The sequence below is a fragment of the Larus michahellis genome, chromosome 11, assembly GCF_964199755.1.
Source record: "Larus michahellis chromosome 11, bLarMic1.1, whole genome shotgun sequence".
Taxonomy (NCBI): Eukaryota; Metazoa; Chordata; class Aves; order Charadriiformes; family Laridae; genus Larus; species Larus michahellis.
In genome coordinates, this window is record NC_133906.1 from 21,465,099 (window position 1) to 21,487,681 (window position 22,583).

General features: G+C 52.3%; 2 protein-coding genes across 6 annotated transcripts in view; one reads left to right on the forward strand and one right to left on the reverse strand.

Annotated features, from left to right (window-relative positions):
• The window catches only part of LOC141749985 (serine protease inhibitor Kazal-type 5-like), a 115,355-nt gene that overhangs the window by 53,555 nt on the left and 39,217 nt on the right, over positions 1-22,583 (reverse strand). The gene's annotated exons all lie outside the window — the stretch shown is intronic.
• On the forward strand, positions 332-7,724 carry SPINK1 (serine peptidase inhibitor Kazal type 1). The gene is made up of 4 exons (XM_074603642.1): positions 332-2,640; positions 4,115-4,155; positions 4,778-4,890; positions 7,564-7,724. The coding sequence occupies exons 1-4, from the start codon at positions 2,586-2,588 to the stop codon at positions 7,643-7,645; spliced, it is 291 nt and encodes a 96-aa protein (XP_074459743.1). The 5' UTR covers positions 332-2,585; the 3' UTR covers positions 7,646-7,724.

The following is a 22,583-nucleotide window of genomic DNA, read 5'->3' on the forward strand; positions in this document are numbered from 1 at the left end:
CAGCTTTGGGGCCTGCCTCTCCTCTCCATTGCTCTGCGATGGGCGCCGTGCTCACACAGCATGGCTGGCAGAGCCGCCTGACTCATTTTTCTCTACTCCTCCAGCTGATGTGTTTGGAGGAACACGCTGCTCTGACAGGGTGACACATCCTGAGAAAGCCCACACTGCTGAAGACATCTCCCTGCTCCTTCTACCAGGAGCACCCAGCGCAATAGCAGTTCGCAGCTCTTTTTCATTCCTCCCCAGTCAAATAAGCCCCAAGCATTTCTGTTTGATTTTCCTGAAGGATATAGAATAGATGTCAATCAGGGGAGAGGAGCCCTGAAATCCCACATTTTTTGAAGGCATCTCATAAATGCAGAGATGTCAGTAGAGACGCTAGGAAAGGAAGGGCGATTGCTAATGGAGAAACTGCATTAAAAACCTAGAGTGACTGCTGTTTGGCTGCAGCAGTGCTAGCAGACTACGTTGGATTCTTCTTTTGGCAGGGGCAACTGCCCTTGAATCACTTGGTCTGGCTCAATCCATTGTGGAATAATTAAATTCAGGCCATTGAATTGCATAATCTGGAGTTTCTTCAACCTGCTTCGGTAGTAAAGTACTCAATCGCATACAGCTCTGAGAGGGGTTATGAACATGAAATAAGGTCAGTGCAAATCTATCGGAGCCTAAGCAATGAGCGGATGAAGAGAGAAGGGTCCAGGAGGCAGGGGGAGCTCAGCAGCAGGTCTCTGCTTTGTTGCCTCTGCCTTGGGGAGGAAGGAAAGGAGAAAACCGTGGCATTACACACATTTGGAATGTCCCAGGAGCCAGCACCGTTCCCATCTGCAGAGCAGCTCTCACAAACATTGAGGATTTACCCATCAAGCTCAAGTTTGGAAATGTGCCTGGATGTTTCCAAGAAATCCGAGGAAAGACGTTTCTGTTTCTGGACAATCAAAACTATCACATTTCCTGGCTACAGCGAGGATCTCTAAACCGAGAAATGTGCAAATGTGTTTTACCAGGAGTGGGCGCATCCCAAACAAGGGTAATCAGAGAAACTCTTTTCGGCACTGCTCTATTTACATACGTTAGAGATTGAAGAGGAAAACCTTTCCCCCTGTTGCCCTGACGTATAACCGTCAATGCCCTTGCCGAGTCCTCTTCCAGCTTTGGGAAGTGAGACCAAAGCATCTATTGGCACCCATTGGCTTTACTCATGCTGCAAACCTGGCAGGTGTGTTGGAGGAGCAACAGGGGACAGCGTTGGATCGAGATGAACCTCTTTCAGCCATAAAAAAATGATCATCCCTCTCTCCCTCGCTCCTCAGAGGGTGATAACACCACACCACAGGCACATCAAAGGACCGCTGCTTGCTCAGAGCGGTCCGTCGAGCACCCAGCCCAGCTATTGACAGCTGCTGAGTGGGTCATACCCAAAGCCAGCTTTACTCTCTGAGCTAATAAAATAACAGATGCCATTAAGAGCAGTTCTTTTCGCCTGACGTTGCAGGTCACCCCAGGGAGAGGGAAGCCCAGAGCCACGAGGGATGTTTCTGGCAGGGGAAAGCGTCCTCCAGAGCCACGTTCAGACTGGGGTCTCCCTTGGACAGTAGAGCAGCTGCTGATTGAGCTGAGATTTCTCTCACAAACAGCTCCTTGAATTGCTCTTGGCATTGACTTTTTCCTGTTCAGCTAATTAAAAATCTGTCTTTGAATCATAAGCCCCCATTAGTAATAATTTGCTTTGCACTTCTCCAGTGATTTATGGCTGAGATATCAAAGTGCTTTAGAAACATTAATTAATCCTTCTAATACCCAAGGGACTGATCCACTCTCTGCAATGCACCATTGGAGGAGTAAATGTAGGAAATCCCCAGGGTTTACTCCAAACTGTGGGAAGGGAGCAGCATCTGACCCACGGAGTTCGTTTCGGCTGCCTGCCTGCAATCAGGGAGATGTGCAGTCAAAATAACAGCACTGAATGTGCAGCCACAAGCGAGCCCAAGGCAAATCCAAGCTCTCTTCTCTCCAGCAGCGGTTCTTGCTGCTGTCCCTATCTGTCCGGGGCAGGGAAGGGGAGCAGCGACAGCCTAGCTCTGCTCTGCGGATCACGCCAGGAAAGGCATTTGGGACCAAAGTCGTCTTCAGCCAGAGCCCTGCAAGTGGCAGCGGCAGCGTCATTAATCAAAGCCACACTGCTCGTGCTAACACATGTATTTCTCTTGCCGTCCTGCCCGTTTCTGCAATCTGCTTCTTGTACGAAGTCACTTTTTCCCAGCCTGCCGTGCAGACCCAAGGCTGTCTCCCGCACCTGAGATGCGGCTCCAGTCCTTGCCAGCGACAAGGATCATTGCGGCCATTGGCTTCGGAGAGGCTTTCATCCTTGCGCGCACCAATGAGCCATTTGCCACCTGGTGTTATCCCGGTACTTTGAATATTGTCATCACAAGACTACGGGGTGGAGCTGGCCGTGCTGGGTGGTGCCAGAGGTGGGGAAAGGTATAAAGATCCCAGCACAGACTGCCAGAGACAGGACCTCTGAAAGCCTGAGAAGCGTCCCATTTCCACTTTGCTGCCCCCAGTAAAGCTTCGCCTTGGCCATGAAGGCAACCGGTGTTTTCCTGCTCCTCTCCCTGGCACTCTGCTGCTACCAAGGTGAGTGCAACATTTTCCTTAGGATCCATTTCGTCTCCTGGCTAAAGCTCCCAGGTCTGTTGCGTGGGAAGGTGAGCCTGGGAACAAGCCACCTGGTGCTGGGACCTTGCTCCAGCCCCGGGTGGGGAATACAGGAGAATGCTGCGATGGCCAATGTGCGTGATACCAGTGGTCTGTGAGCAAACCTAAAGGAAAGGCTTGAAAAGGGTGTCTGGCACCTGCTCCCAAAAACGAGCAGACCTGCTGGGCTGACACTCTCCCTTCAGGGCCAGGATCGAGCCTGGAGATGGTGATTTCTAGGACAGTGTGATTCCTTTCCAGTGAATAGGTGCTATTTTGGTTTTAAGAAAGCAAAGCCAAGAAGACAGAAAACGTATATATACAAGGGAAAATGCAGCTCTCACTACCAAAGTCAGTGTTTAAGCCAACTGTGTTTTCAAAATCCCATATGGTACAGAGGGATGAGAACATGAGCTGTTGCTGCTCTTCGGGTCCTGCTCACCAGGGATGTCTGCATTCATGGGTTCATTCAGAACAGAAGGGTGCTTCTGAAACAAGTCCTCGTCATCCTATTTACTGCGCGGCGGTTGCCGTTGCAGAGCTGTCTGAGCACAAAATCTGGACTCGTTTCAGATGAGCCGAGCGTGTAGTGAGCTAGAGCTCCTGGGTCGGGACCGGTGCTCCTCCAAAGTAAAATTCTCTGAAACCCTAAGCTGTGCAGCTATCAGGTCCTCAGCACCAAAACATCTCACTCTACAGACCCACTGCTATCGGGCCACGCTGTTAACCTAGTTGTAGCCTAAATCCTCCATGCAGGTGGCTTCTCAATCTATAAGCAACCCAAGGTCTTCTTCTCAGTACTGTCTTTTGCCGAACAAATCCAAATTTTTTTTCAAAACACACGCACCGCATGTTCCACCCATGTGATCCCAGCTGTCAGCTCAGGGCCAGCTTCTTCATGGAGAAGCCCACCAAAGTCACAGCTTGCTCCCACCTGCTTTGGTGTGGGTCCACCCATTTCTCCTTCTAGCAGAGATCTTCAGCATCTTGTCTCTTGCTCTGCTTTCTTGTGGTACAAACCCACCGACACCAGAAAAAATCACCCTGGATTTACTCCAGCACTGGCCCAGCATCAGCAGGAGTTTCTCAGTTACCCATGAACGAGTGATAAGAGATAACGAGAGCCGCCTTTGCTCCCTGGCAGCTGGCAGGGAAAGCCACTAGAAGTGCATCTGACCTTTACAGGGCTTTGCACCATCATGGTGTTTCTGCCAGGGGAGAGAGACAGATGTAGTGGGGAGGGACCTGGCTGCAAAACGGGGAAGATCCAAGGAAAGAAATTGTTTGCTGGGACAAAGGTGTCTGAGTGAAGATGTACAGCCCTCCGGCTAAAGCATCTTTAGCAGGTCCCCCTTGAAACCAGCCCGAGTGATGGGTGCTAAGGCGTCTTTCTCTCTCTCCACCTTTTCTCTAGGAAACGCTGAGATGGATGGAGCTGCTGGCAGAGGAACAGAGGTGAAGGCTCCTATTTTTATGTAGGACAAGCGTGTGCCCAGCTTTGGTGAGACAGCACTAACCCACACGCTGGGCAGCCAGCGGTGCTAAACACAGTGAAGTATAGCGAGCTGCTGGGTTGGCAGCCCAAAGATGCCAGTGCCTGGGAACCTCCTTCCACCTGCTGTGCCACAGCAAAATCCCAGTGATGGTACTGGTTGCCCACTGCGTTTCCCCACACCCAGTGGTGGAAAACTGTTAATTAAGAGCTGAATGTTGCTGTTACTTGCAAAGAATATCAGAGCTCCCATTACTCTTTGACTTGCAAGCATGAGGGCAGGTATTATTGCGGCATAAAAATAAAAGCTGGGAAGAACAGGATCAGGCACTGCCCATGGAGCTTTACTTGCTCGATGTTGTCACTCCTAAGGGTGTGCAGCGGTGCCGGGTGGGGTTCAGCTGGCCAAGGGACAGCATGGTGACAGGCAGTCCCAGTGCTTCCGAGAGGTCATAGCAGAGCTCTGAGCGAGCTGGGACGGGCTATCAAGATACACAAAACACGCACCTCCCTGTGAACGCAAAGCTTCTTTGGTAAACTGGAAGCACGTTTAATATTTTCAGCATTACCCTTTTGTGTCTCCAGCCAGCCTGTGGCAATTATAACCTAGGAAAAGGTTGTACCAAGATCTTTGACCCCGTCTGTGGCACGGACAACCTCCTGTACGGCAACGAGTGTCTGCTGTGCCTTCAGAACCTGTGAGTATCCGGACCTCCTGCAAGTCTTAAGTGTCACGCAGACGAGGGCTACTACATATGTCGGGGGTTTCCTAGAAAGAAAGCTGCTTGCATGCAGCTGGCTGGTGCGCGGGCAGGGAGCCCGGCACATCTGGCAGGAATCTGGCCTCCCATGCAGATGCTGCACCCGCTGCTGGGAGCACGTGGCCTCCGTCTGCCAAACGGGTCTGATGCGTGCGGCTCCCGGCACACCAGCTGCCCCCGGGCTGGGACGGCCGCGGCCACAATCTGCCCAGCCCCGCAGCTGCCAAGCTGCAGCGACTGCTCGGACTGTGCTGGCGGGCGTCCAGGAACGCGGACAAACGGCAGAGCCCTCAAAGCCTGCCCGGATCTAGCAGAGCAGGCAGAAAAAAATATTTTTCCAGGTGACCTCAGATGTGTGGTGGCTGAGGGAAAGCTATGTTTTTGCACCCCAGCAATTTGTAGCTGAGCTCTGCTTTGTCTTCTCCGCATATGAAAGGATAAAATTTGCTCTGGGCATTTTTAAGAACGAGCCTTATATTCAATCTGTGCTGGTGCCAGATTGCACTGTCTTAGCAGGAGGCCAGGTCCAAACGCTAGAGACGTCTCTGGCAAGACTTGATTCATTTCATCTGGCTTGGGCCCGAGGTAATTTTGAGTATGTTTATACATTGGAGCGCTCTGTGTCAGAAAAGTGAAGGAATTGCTTCCAACTCAATGCCATTAGGTCGTTCGAAAATCTCTGTTGGGAAGATTAAGTGTTATCTGTAGGCAGATGCCCCAGTCCGTGGGGCTAAGGGAGCTTCACCCTGGACTTTCCCTGGTGGAGGCAGGGAGTTTTGGTGATCGGGCTCATACGCCCATCCGCCATCAGCAGAGATCCATCTCCCACAGAAGCTCGAATTCCAGCTTTTCCATCCCTGGATGAATGGGCTTGTGGAGCCAAATTCTGCTTTTTGGAGCATTGCTTCCCAGCTAACTCTGCAGCAACAAGGGACAGAGTCCCGATCACCGGGAAAAAGAGCCTGGATAAGAATGGTTGGTCTGGCTGTCCCCGCATTAACCCAGGCTGCTGCCCCATTTTCTGCTCCTGGCCTGCTCAAATGCTAGTTTTACTTTTTAAGGCTGAAGACGATGCAGTCGGGCAGAGACACGCTGAGTGGGATCTCCTGAACGAAGGCGCCACGGTTAATGACCCGGCGCGGCATGGCAGGGCGGTAATGACCATGCTGGAAGCCAGCAGCCCAGCACCAGCTGTCAGCTGTGTTGCGCAACAGATGGGGGTGGGAGGTTCGTCAGACACAACATCGTTAGGGCTTTGGCCATGAACCAAGAGCAGGGTAAAGAGAGCGAGGAAGGCTTCAAAGCCAGCTACGCAGGGAGCAAAGCAGCATCAAGCTACAGACCCCCCGTGAGGAGCACGGCTTTGGAGGGGATGGGAGACATCAGTGGTCACAAGAGGGAAAGTTTGGGGTACAAAAAAGAAAAAGACTCAGCCGGTGGTGTATCCAGAGCCAGCCAGGAGTCAGAGGAGGGAAGAGACGGATGAGAAGCTGGTGCTGGCACCCGCCTTGCGTTGACAGGCTCTGTGTCCCTGCACTTCTTCAAACTCATGTTTGTGCACGCTCTCAGCAGCTGCAACTGGAAGTGCGCTTGCTCCTGCAGGTCAGAGCCCTGAGCCTGGCAGCTCCCCCGTAACGTCCCCAAGTGAAGAAGTTTTGGGGTGAGGAACAACAGCCACATGGTCTCCTGGTCAGGGTGATCTGGCGCAGCCACCAGGACTTCGAAGCTGCCTGGTGCCAAATGTCTCAGGGGGCAGATAAACGGAGTGTCCTCATCTATAAAGCTCCGGTCCGTGGGGAAAAGTCAGGTAGCCGCGAGGCAAGATGAAGTGTCATTTGCAGTTTTGTGTGTGTTCAGCCAGGCTGACAAGAGCTGGAGGCCTGCAAGGAGTCTGGGAATAACTACTGCGAGAGCATCTGGCGGGTCCCTGCGGCAGCGGTGTCTCACTTGTCGCCTTTGGTCACTTCACTGTGACCAGCGTGCAAAATGCTTTTTGCAAAACACAAAACAGCATGAAAATCATTTTACCAGCATTTCTCTACGCACCTGAGAAATGGGTTTGTCTTTCCAAAGAGGAGAACATCATGATTCCACGTGAAAATGGAATAATTCAGAGTAATTACGTCCACTACTGGGCAAAAAATAGTAACAATAATTTTTTGCAGGTGCCTTTTTAATATTTTCCCTGCTTTTGCTGCAGAAGCAATCAGGAGGGGAGGCTGGGAGCAGGCCCAAGCCCAAGCGAGACACAATGGCAGGCATTTGTCTGTAAAAACCTGCAAAACAAAGTCATAACCTTTATCGTCTGCAGCCAGACAGGCATTAGCAGTGGCTTAGTGCTGTCCTACAGCACAGGGGTGAATTATTCTGCCAGGAGGTGTCAGGAAGCACCAGCTCTTGAGCTTACTGGAATTAATTAACACATGTCCATGGTAACCCTGAACTCCCTGTCAAGAGTATGTGGCCTTACTTACTGTGAATAACACTTAGATGATGATTTAAGCAGTATTTTCCTTTCTTTCTTTCTTTCTTTCTTTGTCCTCTGAGCCAGGCTCTTTTGTGTATCAGGGACCTGAAGGCATCCTCTAGCATTTTTAACCTCTCTTCCAGGCAAAGAAACACTAACGTGCGTATAAAGAACAGGGGAATGTGCCAAAAGCCCTCTCCACGCTCCAACTCCGCTGGAAACTAAAAGGCGCAACGGTTCCGGAGAAGAGAGCACAAAGCTGTCCCTCACCTATACAAACTCCCAATAAAATGGAAGCATTGCCATGTCTCGCACTGGGATTTCTTACACACACACACACACAGCAGCCCCCTTTCCCTGACATTTAAAATACCTTCCTGAAAAATATGGTTTGTTTTGGTAATGTCCATAAATAGCTGCGAGCAAATTACCGACAAAGCCCCAAGGACAAGGCTAGGACGTGCCCAAGGAAAAAGCCAGGCTCTGGCATAACAAGGAAGCTCTTTTTTTGCAACAAGAATTTTGTTTGCCTTTCCTAAACTTCCAGCATCGCATACACAGGAGATTTTAGCCTTCTCGTGACTCGCAATTTTGTTAAATGCAGGGCATTAAAGCCCTACTCCAGGGCCTTTGCCAGGAGGAAGAGTCCAACGAGTTATCTCCATGCTGACCTGTCTCCAGCCTTATCCATGTGCCAGGGCCCCATCCCGCTGTCCCTGTGCCCCGACAGCCACCAGCCTCCTGCAGGTCACAGCTACCCAGCGCCTCGGAAAACCAAAAAGGCTCCCTTTTTCGAGGCAAAAATTTATTTTCATTTTTTTTGTTGTTGTTTAAATCTAGTGGCTTTGTTGAGCTTTGCTGCTGGCACCCCACGCCCGGGCCCCAGGGCTGCGGGCTGGCGGGGGCGGCGTTGCGGGGAGGGGGGGTGCGTGACGCGGCGCAGCGGGACGCAGGGTGCGGGTCCCCGGCTGGAGAAAGGGAGGAGGTTTCGGCACTGGAGGCCGCTGTTGCTCCGCCGGAGCCGGTGCCGATGCCGGAGCCGAGCCCGCAGCTGGATGCCGCAGCTGGATGCCGCAGCTGGCGGCGGGGCGGCCCGGGGGGCAGCGCGATTGCGGGCGCTGCCCTTCCCAGCCCCGCCACGGGGCTGGAAGCCGCCGAGGAGGGGTGGCCCCCGGGCGCTCGGCCTCCCCCCATTCCTGTCCGTCACCTCCCCGGGGAGCCCGCGGGCAGGTCCGCAGGGACCTCGCCGTCCGTCCCGGGGGCTGCGAGGACACGAGTGGCCCCAGCGGGTCCGCCCGCGGGTCCTGTGCGGGAGGGACGTGTGTGCCCGGCACCGGCACAGCCCTGCCGGCCGTTCCCCCAGGAGCCGGGCACTCCGCGGCTCGTGCCGAAGGACTGCAACGAGTCGACCCAAACCAGCCTGGGACAGGGTGGTGGGGGCCAGGGGTTGAACCCTCTTGGGGTTCCCCAGGAGTTATAGCCCTTGAGTAAACGGCTATTTGTAGTTTGGGGCAAACCAAATGCTTCGCTCTTAGCAAATCCTGAACTTCCCTTTGGTTAGAAAGAGGTGTCTGAGTTCTCTTTTTGTTCCTTGAAGAAGTGGCTGAAACACACACACACACAAAAGCACGATCAAGCTGAGAGAAAGCTCTAGCGCTTGCTTGAAATTTCAAATGCGACCAGATGCAGCTGGGAGGGGGGGGCAGCACAGGCTCCTCCTCCCAGATCTGCCAACAAGTCCATCTGCGGTCGAGGTAGAGATGAAAAACGACTCACTTTGCTCATATGTAAAATTAATGCACCAAAGGTGGTAGCCCCAAATAGGCTTGGGACTGGAAATTGCCTCAACATCTTGGCACAAAGGCGATCCTGGGAGTATGCCTCTCGCGGCTGGGATATTTCTGATTCTGCTGCATCACGAGAAACAGAGCGTAGCTGTTACCTGGGGTGAGTGGGGCTGGCAGGAGGGGAGGCTGAGCCTCCTCACACCATTCACTCTTGGACGTCGTGGCGTGGCTAAACCCAGCTTAGCTCCAAACTCATCCAAGTTGGTTTCTTCCACCCAGAAGAACGCTGGAGAGGTTGCACTGAGGCCAGCTTATGCCAAGCAAAACATCTTTCCTGCCCATGCCATTTCTAGGAAACATCACCCAGTATTAGCCAAGAGCGTTTCTTTGATGAAGTGAGGTGCTGACCGAGCTTGCAAAACAGCAGGTCGCATCAGCTGGATGGTTGAGCGCGGGCTGCATCTCCCCAGGCACTCTTCTGACGAGAACTACCATTCCTGCTAAATGTCAGCCACATCCGTTCCGCAGCAAGGTCCATATCAGGCTTGAGATGACGGGAGGCAGCAGGTCAAGAGCCACCCCGTAGGTACTGAGCAGCGGGGACACATTACGCAGAACCAGCGGCAAGTTTGCAGGAGGGCACAGTTCCTGTCCATAGTCCAGTTTTGGTTTGAACAACTGTAAATCTGAGGAAGCTTTAGCAGGCGCAAAGGTGTTTTACTGACCTCCTAGACTGGGTTTCATTTTATTTATAGGAGACTTATGCCCAAAATACAGTCTTCTGCCCCTGTAAAGATTCTTCCCTGAAGCTGAGGAGGGAAGAGCTTCATCTCAGCTGCTCCTGCACCGTCCGCTCGCCAGCAGAGCCTGGAGCCGTCCTGCCGGCAGCCAGCGTGACTTTTCTGAGACCCCAGCTTGCCTCTCCGTGTCTCCGTGATGCTGTTCCCAGTGCCGGCGAGCTGGCAGGGACAGGGGAGAGAGCAAAAGGGAGAGTGACGGGAGGAAGGGTAATGGCTTCGATTCCTCTTTTCTTTGTCTGTCTGAAGAGCTGCAGCCTTTCAGGCTGCCTTCCAGGGGCAGCGCTGCTGGCAGAGGGTGTTTGGGAGAGCCCCGAACACATTTTAAGTGATGCAATTGGGGAAAAACAGGGCTGGCCAAAACACAGGAAGGGCTCGGCCATCAGCCTCCTCCTTCCCTTCTGGCGGCTCCCAGAGGGCTCAGCCAGGGCGGCGGGAAAGGCCAGGAGCACGCAGGCACACGGTGGGCGAGGAGTATGGTGCCTGGAGGATGGTACAGCTTGGGGGGGGCTCAACACTTATTCCCAGGGAAAGCATGGGCGCGGAGCAGTGCGGCACCTACCCCGCCGCTGCACTGCTCAGAATAACAAGCGTTTGAATGGCAAAGGGGGAAACCGCAAAAATAACGGGGCTCTGCAGAGAGCAAGACACCCGCAGGGCCCAGCCCCGTGCCAGCCCCCAGCCCCGGGGAGCGCCGGCACATCCACGGGAGGAGCAGGCGGTTTGCAGCTGGCGACGCCTCCCCTCCTCTCCCTCCTCCTGCCGTCCGGGGGCATCTCTCCCGCGCTCCTTTGCCAGGATTTGCTGTTCGGGTGGAAGCTTTTCAAAGCCGGGCCGCATCCTGCTCACTGCCTCCAAAGCAGCCCTGGGTACTGCCAAGCCTCAAGAATGTCACAAGAGTGATAAAAACCAGACAGCTGAGGACAGATGGCCCGGGAGAGAGCATTTTCCGATCAGAAAACCATGTTTCTTTAAAACCGAGACTTTTCTGCCAATAAAAATTCTAGTAAAATTCAGCCGGGGAAGCACTTCCCCTTCCTGGAACACTTTACTGAAGCTCCCGTCTGGGAGGGAATGTCTATTTCCATCGATGGTGGCATTTAACTTCATAATGTCATGACAGCAAACTGAAAAGTCAGGATTAGAACTGGACTGAGGGACTTTAGTGCAAGGCCGCGGCGGAGAAGCGCCTCTGGATTTTTGGTAGCTTCAAAATGTTCCTGCTTTCAGACCTGTTTGGAAGGGGCAGCATTGGCACCGCCTTTGCCCACCGCAGCCTTCCCCGGCCTTTCTCTGCTAAGGCGGCTTCTATTTTAGCCGCACTTTCAACGTCAGATTTGTTTTTCTAGTCTGGAAATAAGCAGAGCCTTCCTCAGATTTGCTGCAGCTGTCGGATCGGAGGGCACTTTCCGTGGGGTCTGTTCAGTTCCAGGAGACTTTTTTTTTTTTTTTTTTTTTGGGGGGGGGGCGGGGGTGCTGAATTAAGCCCAGTTCGCCGGGTTGGCAGAGACACCCCATGGGAACCCGCCTGCTGCCAGTGAAGGCGTCTGTCTGATGCCGCCATGTGCCATCCCCTGGATCCGGCCTTTTGCAGAGGGCGCGGAGAGCGATGTCCCCGTGCCCAGAGCAGGGGTCTGGATCCTGCCCTCCTTTACGGGCCAGGTCGGCACGCCAGAGCCACGTAACCGCCTCAGCTGCTGCTGTTGCGACAGCCTCAAGGAGAGATGTCAGGAGTGCCAGCAAACACAAACGGTTTTATCACGGGGGAGGAGGGACGGCTGCCCGGCCCAGCGCAGCAGCAGGGCTGTGTTAGAGGGTTACGCTGCCAAGCTTGAGGCCGGAGACGGAGATGCCAACGGGTCCCACCCGAGTAGGAAATGACAGCGTGAACTCTCCGCAAAGCAGAAGTCTCGCTGAAATGGAAGGATGCTTTTAAACTGCAGATTTCCTTTCATCTAAACCGCAGCTCAGGCTACCTAGGGGAAAAGCTGTCCTTGGCAAATGTGTGGGAATGAGCTGGAAGCGGCTCTGTGCCGATACAGACTCTCCATAGGGCTTAGTGGAGCTGTAGCAGGATCATCGCTGAATAAGAGAGTGGACGCTTCTCACTGGCAGGCTGAAAGCACCATGATAACCACAGCCACGGAGCAAACAGCCACGACCAGGGCTGCAAATTTGAAGCAGGATCTCAGCTTTTGCTTTCTAATGTCTCTGAGCTGTTACAGACAAGTCAAATGACAGTAATAGTTTGCATTTCTCTCTATCAAAAGACTGAAAGCTTCCAGGGAATCGGGAGCATCCAAAGTGCTCTGCAGCCAGCGAGGCAGCCCTGCCAATGTTTCTACACTAGTTTTCTGGCCTTCATCCTGCATCAGGCAACACTTCACTTACAGCAAGGGACAGGAGGGGCTGGAAGAGCCAGCTCCGCGTGGTGCCGGCACGTGAAGCTGGATTCCTCGTGCTCTGCGCACTGTCGGAGGCTTCCCGGCGCTGCAGTCGGCCTGGGCACCGCGGGTGGATTCGATGCTGAGAAGTGCCTTCCAGCTAAGCAGCACGGCTCCGGGGAAGGCCCCAGGCAGAGGTCCTGCCCTTCACCTATGCCAGAACAACCACCTGCTCTTCCAGCACGGCTCCGTGGGCTCTTTTAAAAACGTTGAGTGCTTGGCCAGTTGCAAAAGAACGCCACAAATGGAAAATCACTGGGGCTGCTGGCCTCGGGGAGGAGGTCAGGTCCTTCCCAGCACACTCTGGCATGAAACCAGGTGAAGATCCAGCCCCACCTCTGCTTCGCAGGGTGCTGGGAAGCTCTCCTTTGCTGGCAGATGGTGCTAATGTGGCTTGAAGCCACAAAGACTTTAGGTCAGTGCAAGTATCCAGCTTGCAGGTGGCATCACTCCCAGGGACCAAGATCTGATGCGTTAATCACACACCCCCTGACAGCCCTCTTTCCTGAACTCAGCATCCATACGGGGGAAAGGAAACTGCAGCCTTCCCTGTGCACCCTACAGCACGCTCTGGGGCACTGTGTGCCCCACCAGTGTCCTCACGGGCACAGACGGTGTTTAACTCCAGCGGCAGGATGCCAAGTCCTGAAAGCAAAAGCCAGGATGCCTCAAGTTGGGCCCATCAGGGGCTGAAACACGATGGGGAAGAAGGATCTGAGGCAGGAGCGAAGCAGTAGGCAAGGCATGGCTGGCTCCTCTCCTACGACTGGCAGCAGAACCTGAGCGGAGGAAGTGCAGGGCAGGACCCGAGCGTAGGTCTTGCCCTGCCATTGTGGATAGGATGTTTTAGGGGACAGCACGCACGTCCACCCTGTCCGGAAACGTACAGACCAGGTTATGGTGTCTTAAATAAACCAAGTGAAAACAGCCTGGGACAGAACCCCGCGTTTCTGCCCTCCAACCCTTCCCTGGCCACCGACCGCCCCAGTGCCCTGAGCTCAGCCACCCAATTCAACAAGAGCTTCTAATTTTGGTGCTCAGAAAGAGTCACTAACACACCTGTGCTTCCCAGTTTGCTTGACAGTGCAAGAGAGATGAGCACAGCAAAAAAACTAAGACAGAATTCATGGTCTTTCTCTGGAAAAACTGCTTGAAAGATTAAGCATAAGCTGGTTGCCTCATAACGAGCGCCCCATTGTTTCTGCTGTTCCTTCTTACTTCAGAGCCACAAATATCCCCAAGTTCTTGGCAAAGGAAAGCAGCTATCTGGTTACAATTAACTTCCCAAAAAGCAATTAAGAAAAGTTCATTCACCTCTATAGGCACCAGGGCAGACAAGCACCTTCTGGTTCCAGCTCTGACACGTGTTCCCTATCCCAATCCAGGTCCTTTTAAAGACAATTCCTGCCTTGGAGGGAGCTCATTGACTGCAAAGGCAGGGCCGTGTTTTTCCAACTCTCTTACAGGTCAAGTGTGGGCTTTGGCCTAAATAGGACGTCTGGACCAGGAAACATATATTTAGAGTTGCATAGCTGAACTGCCACTCTCAGAAATAAGGCTCATGAGAGCAAGGTCACCCCCAGTAACCAGACCAACAACAGAAGCACTTTCCCATGCAAACAAATTCCTGTTAATGGGGCAGTGGTATGTAAAGCCTCCACAAGTGGCACAGTGCATCACCTTCAGGGTCTTGAGGCTAATCTAAGTCCGTAAGTCTTACTTGTTCCTGGAAAACACTGCCGGGGTGACCCACTGAAATGCAAACAAAGGAAACGAGCTCCAGATCCAGGTCTTCAAGGATCGCAGCTGGAGACAGTGTGGTTACAATTCTGAAACCTGTGAAGGCTTCCTCATCCAAAGTCCTGACGTGTATATATAATCGCATCTAATATATACGTAATGGCCAAAAAGGTCCTAACCAAAGCGGAAGCTGGAAAATAGCACCTTTTTGGCATTATCCTTAGGTAGCCCAGTCAACCTGCTGTCATACACCTGTGGGGTCACCATACCAGCTTCCACACCACCTCTCTGCTGCTGCTATTCAAAGCATTTGAGTTTGGGAAACCCTTCAAGCAAGACCTTGACTCCAGGTGACCAGCCTGACACGCGTGCTCTGCACAAAAGGGTCAGCGCGACTCCATGTCCTCACTCGCTCTGCACGCATTTGGCTGCACCCTGAGAAATAAGGCAGAAATCAGTCTGGGGCACAAAGAGTAGCCACGCAAGCTGTTTTGCTTCAGCCAAGATAAGGCTAGAGACAAAAAGGGACCTCAGAGGAAAACTAAAAATATAGGGACCTCAGAGGAAAACTGAAAATATCACCGCAAACTTGTAGCCTGGCAATACGCCTGATTGGGCATTGCCCACATCAGGAGGAGACATTCCTGTGAAAACCTGATGCCGGGTAACTCACTGGCCAGCCTGTAGGTGGGATCTTGCATGAACACCTGCCCCTGGAAAGCCAGGAGAGGAAATGAAATGGCGAACCAGCAGGAGGTGCATAAATGTAATTTTCTCTTTCTCCGATCGAGCGTGTTGAAGAATAGCTTGCCCATGTTGAGGCAGAGTGTGAAAACCGCCTGTCAATAGATAGAAACAATGAGGTTTTTGCGCCAGTCAGGGCAAGAGGCTTTATTTCCAGACCATCAAGGGAGAAATAATTCTTTAGAAAAATCAATGAAATTTAAATGAGTACATAGGAATGGCTGTTCTGGCCCCAAAGGTCCATCTAGCCAAGCACTGCGCTTCCAGCACAATATGTCCTTCATCAGGAAAACACAGTTGTGCAGTTCCCAGGGGCACCATGAACATGAGAGATGTGTGGAGATATGAACTGCCGCACAAGGGACTGCCATCCACTCGTATCCCCCCAGTTCTCCCCATCTGACCTCAAAATCAGGCTGTTTGGGTAGTTCTGCTGGTGGATTTGCAGGCCTGGCGACCCCCTGCGCAGCCTCGGTTCAAGGTCCTGGCCAAGAACTCAGGGGGAAGACATCTCCATCAGCAGAGCCAGGCAGGAGTTATCTTGGCAGGGAGCTGCTCCCTGGAGAGGAGGTCACATCCCCATCTGCATGGCTGGATACAGAGGAGCTCAACTGTCCCCAGAGACAGTTGGATCACGTCAGCTGGGCTGGAGGCCTCAGTCACCCTCCATCACCCTTCCTGAACCCGTGAGTCAGCAACATCTGCCTGTGCCCCGCCATGGGGAAACCAGTGAAGTGTCTGCTGTGCTCTCGCTCATTTATAAGGAACCTAATTAAATACCAATAGATGCTTTTCTTTGTTCACGGCTTCCATTTTCTACTCAACACCCACCCACCAAGGTCTGTGGTCTCGGCTCAAGACTTTGCCCTCGGAGCCAGTTCTGGCAGTGTCCGACTCCGCAGCTCTGGAATTGAATCCTTCCAAGTTGCCATCAACAGCTGTGCCGTCTCTCTAACATCATGGTAATAACCACAAATTAATGCATTCATAAAAAATAAAGCTTGAAGAAGCCTAAGGAGCTCAAAGCATAACCAGCTGTATCAGGTGTTATTCCAGTTCCTTTTCGAAGGCTTCTAGTAATGGAACTTTTACAACTTTCCCAAGAAACCATTTCCCAGCATCTGTGTCTTTCTGGTTTGGCTTACGCTTATCTTCTCCTGGCCATGAGAGACAGAGAAGAGGAGAAAAAAAAAAAAAAAAAAAAAAAAAAGGCATTTTCTTCCTCTTTTCAGTAGCTTTTTACACATTTGAAGAGCTTCACACTTATCCTGTTTTGCTTCAATCTTCAGTAAACAATTTTCTTTCTTCCCATCTCTCCTACCAGGTCAGATTTTCTCTCCTTCTCCCTGTTCCTACCGCTGTCCTCTATTCTTACACTAATCCAAACCTGAAAGCTGTGGCTGATGCTTAGGGTAGGCTCCATCGAGCCTTTTCCACCAGGCTTTTCATAGGACACTTTGACATGCAAAGACCACGCGTTATTCGGAGCGGTCCTTTGGCACTTCTCCTTCACCGACACACCATGCAGCACCCATCATTTCACCTTTATAGCTCCCAGCAAAGTCTGTCAGACCTCAGCCTCGCTCACAACTACTCCTTTAACATCCTGGAAGCCTTCAGAGATCCTCAAAGCTGCACGCTGAGACCTGGTGACTTTTTGCTCTTCCAGCCCCAAAAACGTACGGTTCGACCTCTACGACTGACAGTATCTCTGCAAAAGAGATGTGAGAATTTGTTTGCCCGCCTGCTCTTTAATTGCTTGCCTTGCCCCCTGCAGATCCGTGAAGTCACCAGCCGTGATGAAAGGCTGCATTTCTTGTGTCTGCAAACATTTTCTAAAGTATTATTTCCTTCTTATGACTTTACAAACTAGGACAAAAAGAACAACTGGGGTATTTAGGAATCAGGTTTGCCTTTGGCTTTTTTGATCAAGAATGCTTTTAATGGGCTCAGCTGTCAACATCAGGACCGACTTAATAATAAATGTCTGACATTTCAGTCATTATTCAGAGTTTCTGTCCTTCCCCTCCCTCCAGTGCCTGGCTGTTTACTTAAAGATTCGCTCGTGTTGGTGTTTCCTCTGCGGGCCTGGGAGCTGGAAGGGGAGCGAAGCTCCTGGTAAGCACCCATCAGTCTCTCCCAGAGGACGAGTGACTGGGGAAGGTCAGGCGGCAGCAAGCGCGGAGAAGGAGAGGCTGCCCGGGGAGGGCAGCGCTATGGGAACCCGCTCGTGAACCCAGCGCAGCAGTCGCGGCTTGCTAAAGCCCGGGTTGGCTGCCACGCGTAGATTAGTGCTGGGGTGGTGACCCCTGGGAGGGAAGAGCGACACACTGGGCTTGGCTTGGGCAAGAGCCATCGGCTTTCTTCCCTTTCGTGGGCTTCCACGCCACTGCACAGGCTGCTTGATGCTTCTTTTTGGCCAAAGTGTGACCCTGCTCTGCAGAATAACCTCAGGCTCAAGAAGAAGAGTTTTCTGGCTTTTAGGAGAGCCCACCCGGGCCAGGTTCACCACAGGGACCCACGGTCACCGCAGGGACCCACAGTCACCACAGCATCACTGCGGAGCCAGAGGTGACGGTGGCAGCCCCAGCGCCTCTGCACCACCAGCCATACCTGGGGCTGTCAGAGCACAGGGGAAGGCACAGCCAGTGCTAGGCCATTGGTTTTCATAAAACACGTAATAAATGTTCAGATTTTTAAACTTTACTCTCTTACTAATAAGGCCCTGGCTCAACGCGTCCTGTGTTTTGGGGATTTTTGTCTTTTTACGTTGTATGTGGCAGCCTAATTACAGTCATTACGTTGCCTCGAACTATTTAAAAGGAGTTGCTACACATAATTACGTGCATGTAAGTGAGAATAATGCCATGTCTAATACCCCGGGACTCCATGTACGCTGGAGGAAGCAGCCCATGCTCTCCCAGCGGAGATCCGGAAGGGTTAACACCACACCTCGCACCCAGGCCAAACCAGAAGTTTCCAGCAGCATATTAGATCAGTTGTCCGTCATCGCCGTCCCACGATACTTGCGTCCTCCCCTGAGTATTGTTTGCTATATTTAGCAAAGCTAGAACAAGTTTTCCTGCAGTGTAATTCCAGCAGGTAATTGCCCACCCCGCCAAAGCCACCGCAGGCTGATTTCCAGGAGACCTGCAGCGTGCCCGTTATCCATTCAAGAAACGGCGAAGAGCTAAATTCCTGGAAGTGTTTATTTTACTATTGGCTCATCTTGCCGGTCTCGCTGCAGCCTAACAGGCTCCCCCCCTTTTCTGGTGAAAACAAAATTAAATCGCGTGTTGGTGTAGCTCCCGCCCGGCCGCTTCCCGGGGGAGCCCACGTGGCCGGCAGCACCAGGCGCTTGCAGAGACACGTTTTCCCCAGGTCAGACCGTCACAGCGACTTCGCTGTAACTTCAGCTTGTTTGCTTGGCTGATCGAGATCTGAACACACCACATAAGGCTCTGGGTGTCCTTCAGTAATCACAGCACCGCACCACGTGCGCAGGGGAGATGGCGCTCCGGGGGGGATGCACAGCCTGTTGACATCTTCACGGACGGCTCCCTCCATTTAGCTCCGCGACCAAGATCTTTTACTTTGTGCTGGAGACTCAGGTGCCAGGCTCAGATCCTATTTTCATGGCCACGAGCACTGTCCCGTCATCTTCCCTCTCTGCTTCTCCGTCTATTGAACAAATCGCGGCAGGGACTCGCCGCCTCCTCAGCCGGTTTGCTGCTCTGTGCCCTGCTGAAATCGTACGCCGTTTTGTTATGCAAAAGACAGTACAAAGAGTCCCTTCCGTGCGGCAGCAAGCAACACAAACATTTCCTAAATGAGACCAGCCAGACCCAGAGGCAGATACCGGCTCGATCTATAGGGAGACGCAAATTATTCCGCTGCATGCGTGACTGCCAGGAGGAGTTTTGCAAATGCTTTAATGAAGCCTGGACTCCACCAAGGCGAGGATGTCAGAAATTAATTCCTGATGATCTCCAGTACAGAAGCAGCTCTTCGTCTGTCTTTCCATCCAAGTCGCTTGGTTTTGATTCTTTTCTCTTTAGGAATTAAGTGAATAAGTAATTACATGGGCAGAATCTAAACTAGCAAAAAAGAGAGTAGGAGAGAAAACACCTCCAGGAGACTGGGGGAAGTTGAGGCAAACGATGGCTGTGGGGAGGTGGCCGCCTCGCAGAGCCAGGGCTCCCGGGGCAGAGTTTGGTCAACTAGAGCTTTACCAGCAGCAGACTAGCTTAACAAAATGTACGTAAGCCAGCCGGCCCTGAAACTTCTGTTTTCCTCGTCTCCCCGTCGCTGACAAACACCAGCCATTTTTACACAGCCTTGGGAAAACTCACTCTCTGCAAATCATTAGTTTATGCAATTACGGCTTTCTCTGTGGAACATCACATGTGCAAAGGTCATTGCTGGAGGTAGGAAAGGGGCTTCTGTTCCCAGAAGAGGCAAGAAGATGTGCCACATTTGGCTGGAATAGGAGATAGCCTTGTCCTTTCCTTGGCGGGCCACGTGTCCTCCCACACGTCACCTGCCTCTGGCTGTCTGCTTTGCTGTGGTCCCTCTCCCAATGGCCACATGTCCTCTCGCTGGGGTTCACTTGGGGACTTCAAGTGAGAAATACAATGCTGTTGATAAAAGCTCCTTGCACGATAGATCCGCACGCCTGCAAGGTGTGAATGGCAACTCAGCTCCAGTGGCCCAAGCCTTAAATAGCAGCAACTGGAAAGGAGCGGGTCCCCCGGAAGCTTGGGGGTCTTGGCAGCTTCAGCTGGGATCAAAGGGTGAATGTACCTCCCTGTTTCCTTATTGATATTTACACCAGCTTTGGATTAAAGTCACTGAAAGTCAGGACAAAGGTCCTGCTCTGGAAAAACATCAAAATCAACCACGCAGACAAGCAAAGATAAAAGCGTAACGACCAGTCTCTGGGCTCTTCTTTCTCCAGCTCACTGGATGGGCAGGTGAGAACCAGGCTCGGAGCACGGAGATGAACCTTCCCCCCGTGCGGGACACCAAGCAGAGTGAAGCCCAAGCCCAACAGCCAAGGAAGCGCTGAGCGGATACAGCTGCTTTAAAAGCCTTGCCTGGTGCTATACTTGAAATGTGGTGCTGGTCCCTTCCTCGGCGGCATGTCCCGCCAGGACCATCCCCCTTTTTCCTCTCGTTTAGCACTGCCAGTGCATCACAAACCAGGTAAAAGTCTTCCTGCACCGAGTGATTCAAAGCAGCTGTGCCTGATAGACCATCTATCTCACTGCTATTTGTTTTGGCATCTTTGACTGTTTTAAATCCCACTTAAAGCTGTCTAACAACCAAGATTACACCAGTCACAACTGCCATCCAAACACCTCTGTTACTGTCAGTACACTGGAAACACGGGGGTTTGGTTTGGCTTGGTTTTTTTGTCCCCCCTCCCTTTTGCTAATACAACACTGGCAGCAAAGCGCACCGAGGTAGGAGGGTGGGGTGTGACGATAGTTGTTGTCCGAGTCCGAGGTATGACACCAATATTGCCTGCCGGTACTAGCCACTGTGGAAGCCTGTGTAGGCTTGTAGCACAGAGGCACACTGGGCAGGATCCACAGGTGCCCGGTTTAATAGCTATCGCTCGGCGCTGCCATCCAATTCTCCTCTGAATAATCAGACAGGCTCGGCTGGTGCCAGGCAAAACAGACATCGCCTGGAACAGCAGACCCTGCTGAGAGCAGCTCCAGAGGCCCCCAGCCCTCCTGCGCAGGGATGGCATCCGAGCTACAAAGCGAAGCGTCCGAAAGGATGTTGGCAAAGTGACATTTAAACAGCGGTTGAAAACTCATCCAACCCATGTCTCCTGGTTGCTGCCGGTCTCTGGCTATTTGCAGTCTCCTGGGTGCTCAGACAAAGGTACCCCGAATCTCCAAAAAGGTCAGGGAGGGCTTTTGCAGTCCAAAATTTAGGGCCGTGTTTTATGTCAGTTCATCTGACACTCGTCAATGAAAGCACCTCCTTCCAAGCATCCCTCCGCCTGCATCACGCACCGCTTTCCAGGAACTCCCCAGCTGCACAGCTTTCCAAGGAAAGGCTGTTTTGTGAAACTGAATTTTTCTATAGAAATGCTTTGATTTTGGTGACTCTTCCTTTTCTCCTCCAGAAATTTGTTTGTAAAAATTAATTTTCCCCATCAGTTTTCTATTTCAAAATTATTCTGCCAGATATTTCACCAACCCTATAAATTAAAATACTTAGCTTAGATTTAGATTAAAATATTTAAAACTCAAAAAAAAACCAAACAAACAAACAAACCAAAAAAGAACAAAACATGCTGGGTTTCTTTAAAGGAAGTAGTTCCTTTGAATCAGCCAAGAACTTCTGAAATGGGACGTGTCCTGCCATGTCACACCAGACACACTTTGACACCCCAGACCTTCTACCAGAAGGTGCTCCAGGCCCCCCACGGCCCCACCACAATACAGTCCTCATGGTCACTCCGTTTCTAAACGCTTCAGGACGCTCCTCAAAGCATTTGCTCTGCACAGGCAGCTCTTCGAGCACTCTGAGTGTCTGCGCACAGCGTTTCATGCTTGCACAACTCGCATCAAAGAAGGTAGGAGGATGGGATATAAACCTAAAACCAGTTCTCGCTGCTGTTACTCGCGTGCATCGCTCCAGATTTCTATGGTTTGGCCTTGTTTGCATTTCAAGAGCCTTCAAGCAAACATTAGCTGAGAAGAAAAACAGATGGCACAATTAAACACCAAAATTCTCCACCACGGGATGCCCCGCCAAATCTCTCAAACCTTCTCAGAAGGGCCGAACGGGGAAGGCTGGAGCAAGCAGGCTCTTTCCTCACACCCCATCAAGACAGCAACCAGGCAAAGGACCATTTCTAAAGCCACTAACTGTTTCCTTAAGGCAGAAGATCTCAGAGTCCTGGAAAATCAAGGCAGAAGGGCCCAAAATGCCCATACAGAACCTCGTAGGGTCTCAAAGCGGCAACCGCAGAGCAGCGCCTTCCTCTGTGCGCAGCTTTCCTACAGCAGAGGCAAAATCCCAGCAAAAGCGTTTCAGAGGCGAGAGGATGGAGGGCTTTGAGAGGGAAACATGGGCTCTATTGCTGCAGCTCCTTGCACGCAGGGACAGAGCTGGCTAGCATCCCATCCCCATGCGCCAGCACAGGGTGCTTGCAGAAGGCTGCCAGCAGCCACCACATAAATGCCCCTGCCTCCACGCTGGTGTCCTGCTCCATGAAGGAGCCCAGGGGAACACTGAAGGGCAGCAGAAAGGTCTGGGGAAGCAGGAGACGCACCCAGGGCTGCCCCTGGAGCACGCACGGCAGCTGGAGGGGAGCAGAGGGAGTTATGAAGGGGCAGAGAAGTGTCTCTCCCCAGGAGGTGACCCTCAGCCGCAGGGCTGGCCAGCTACGAGGGCCTTGTCGGTGGGACCACCTGCCTGCGCTGCCAGGCTGTGTCCTCTGGCACCCATTCGGGACCAGCGTTACACGGTTCTGTTTTTTTCCAAAGCGCTCCACAGAGGCTCCCAAATGTGATTTTTAATATTGGTTACATCCAAGGTCCAGATATTCACCTCCCAGCTTGGGCCGCCAGCATCTTGGAGACATTCCAACCCCGCCTGGACACGTTCCTGTGCCACCTGCTCTGGG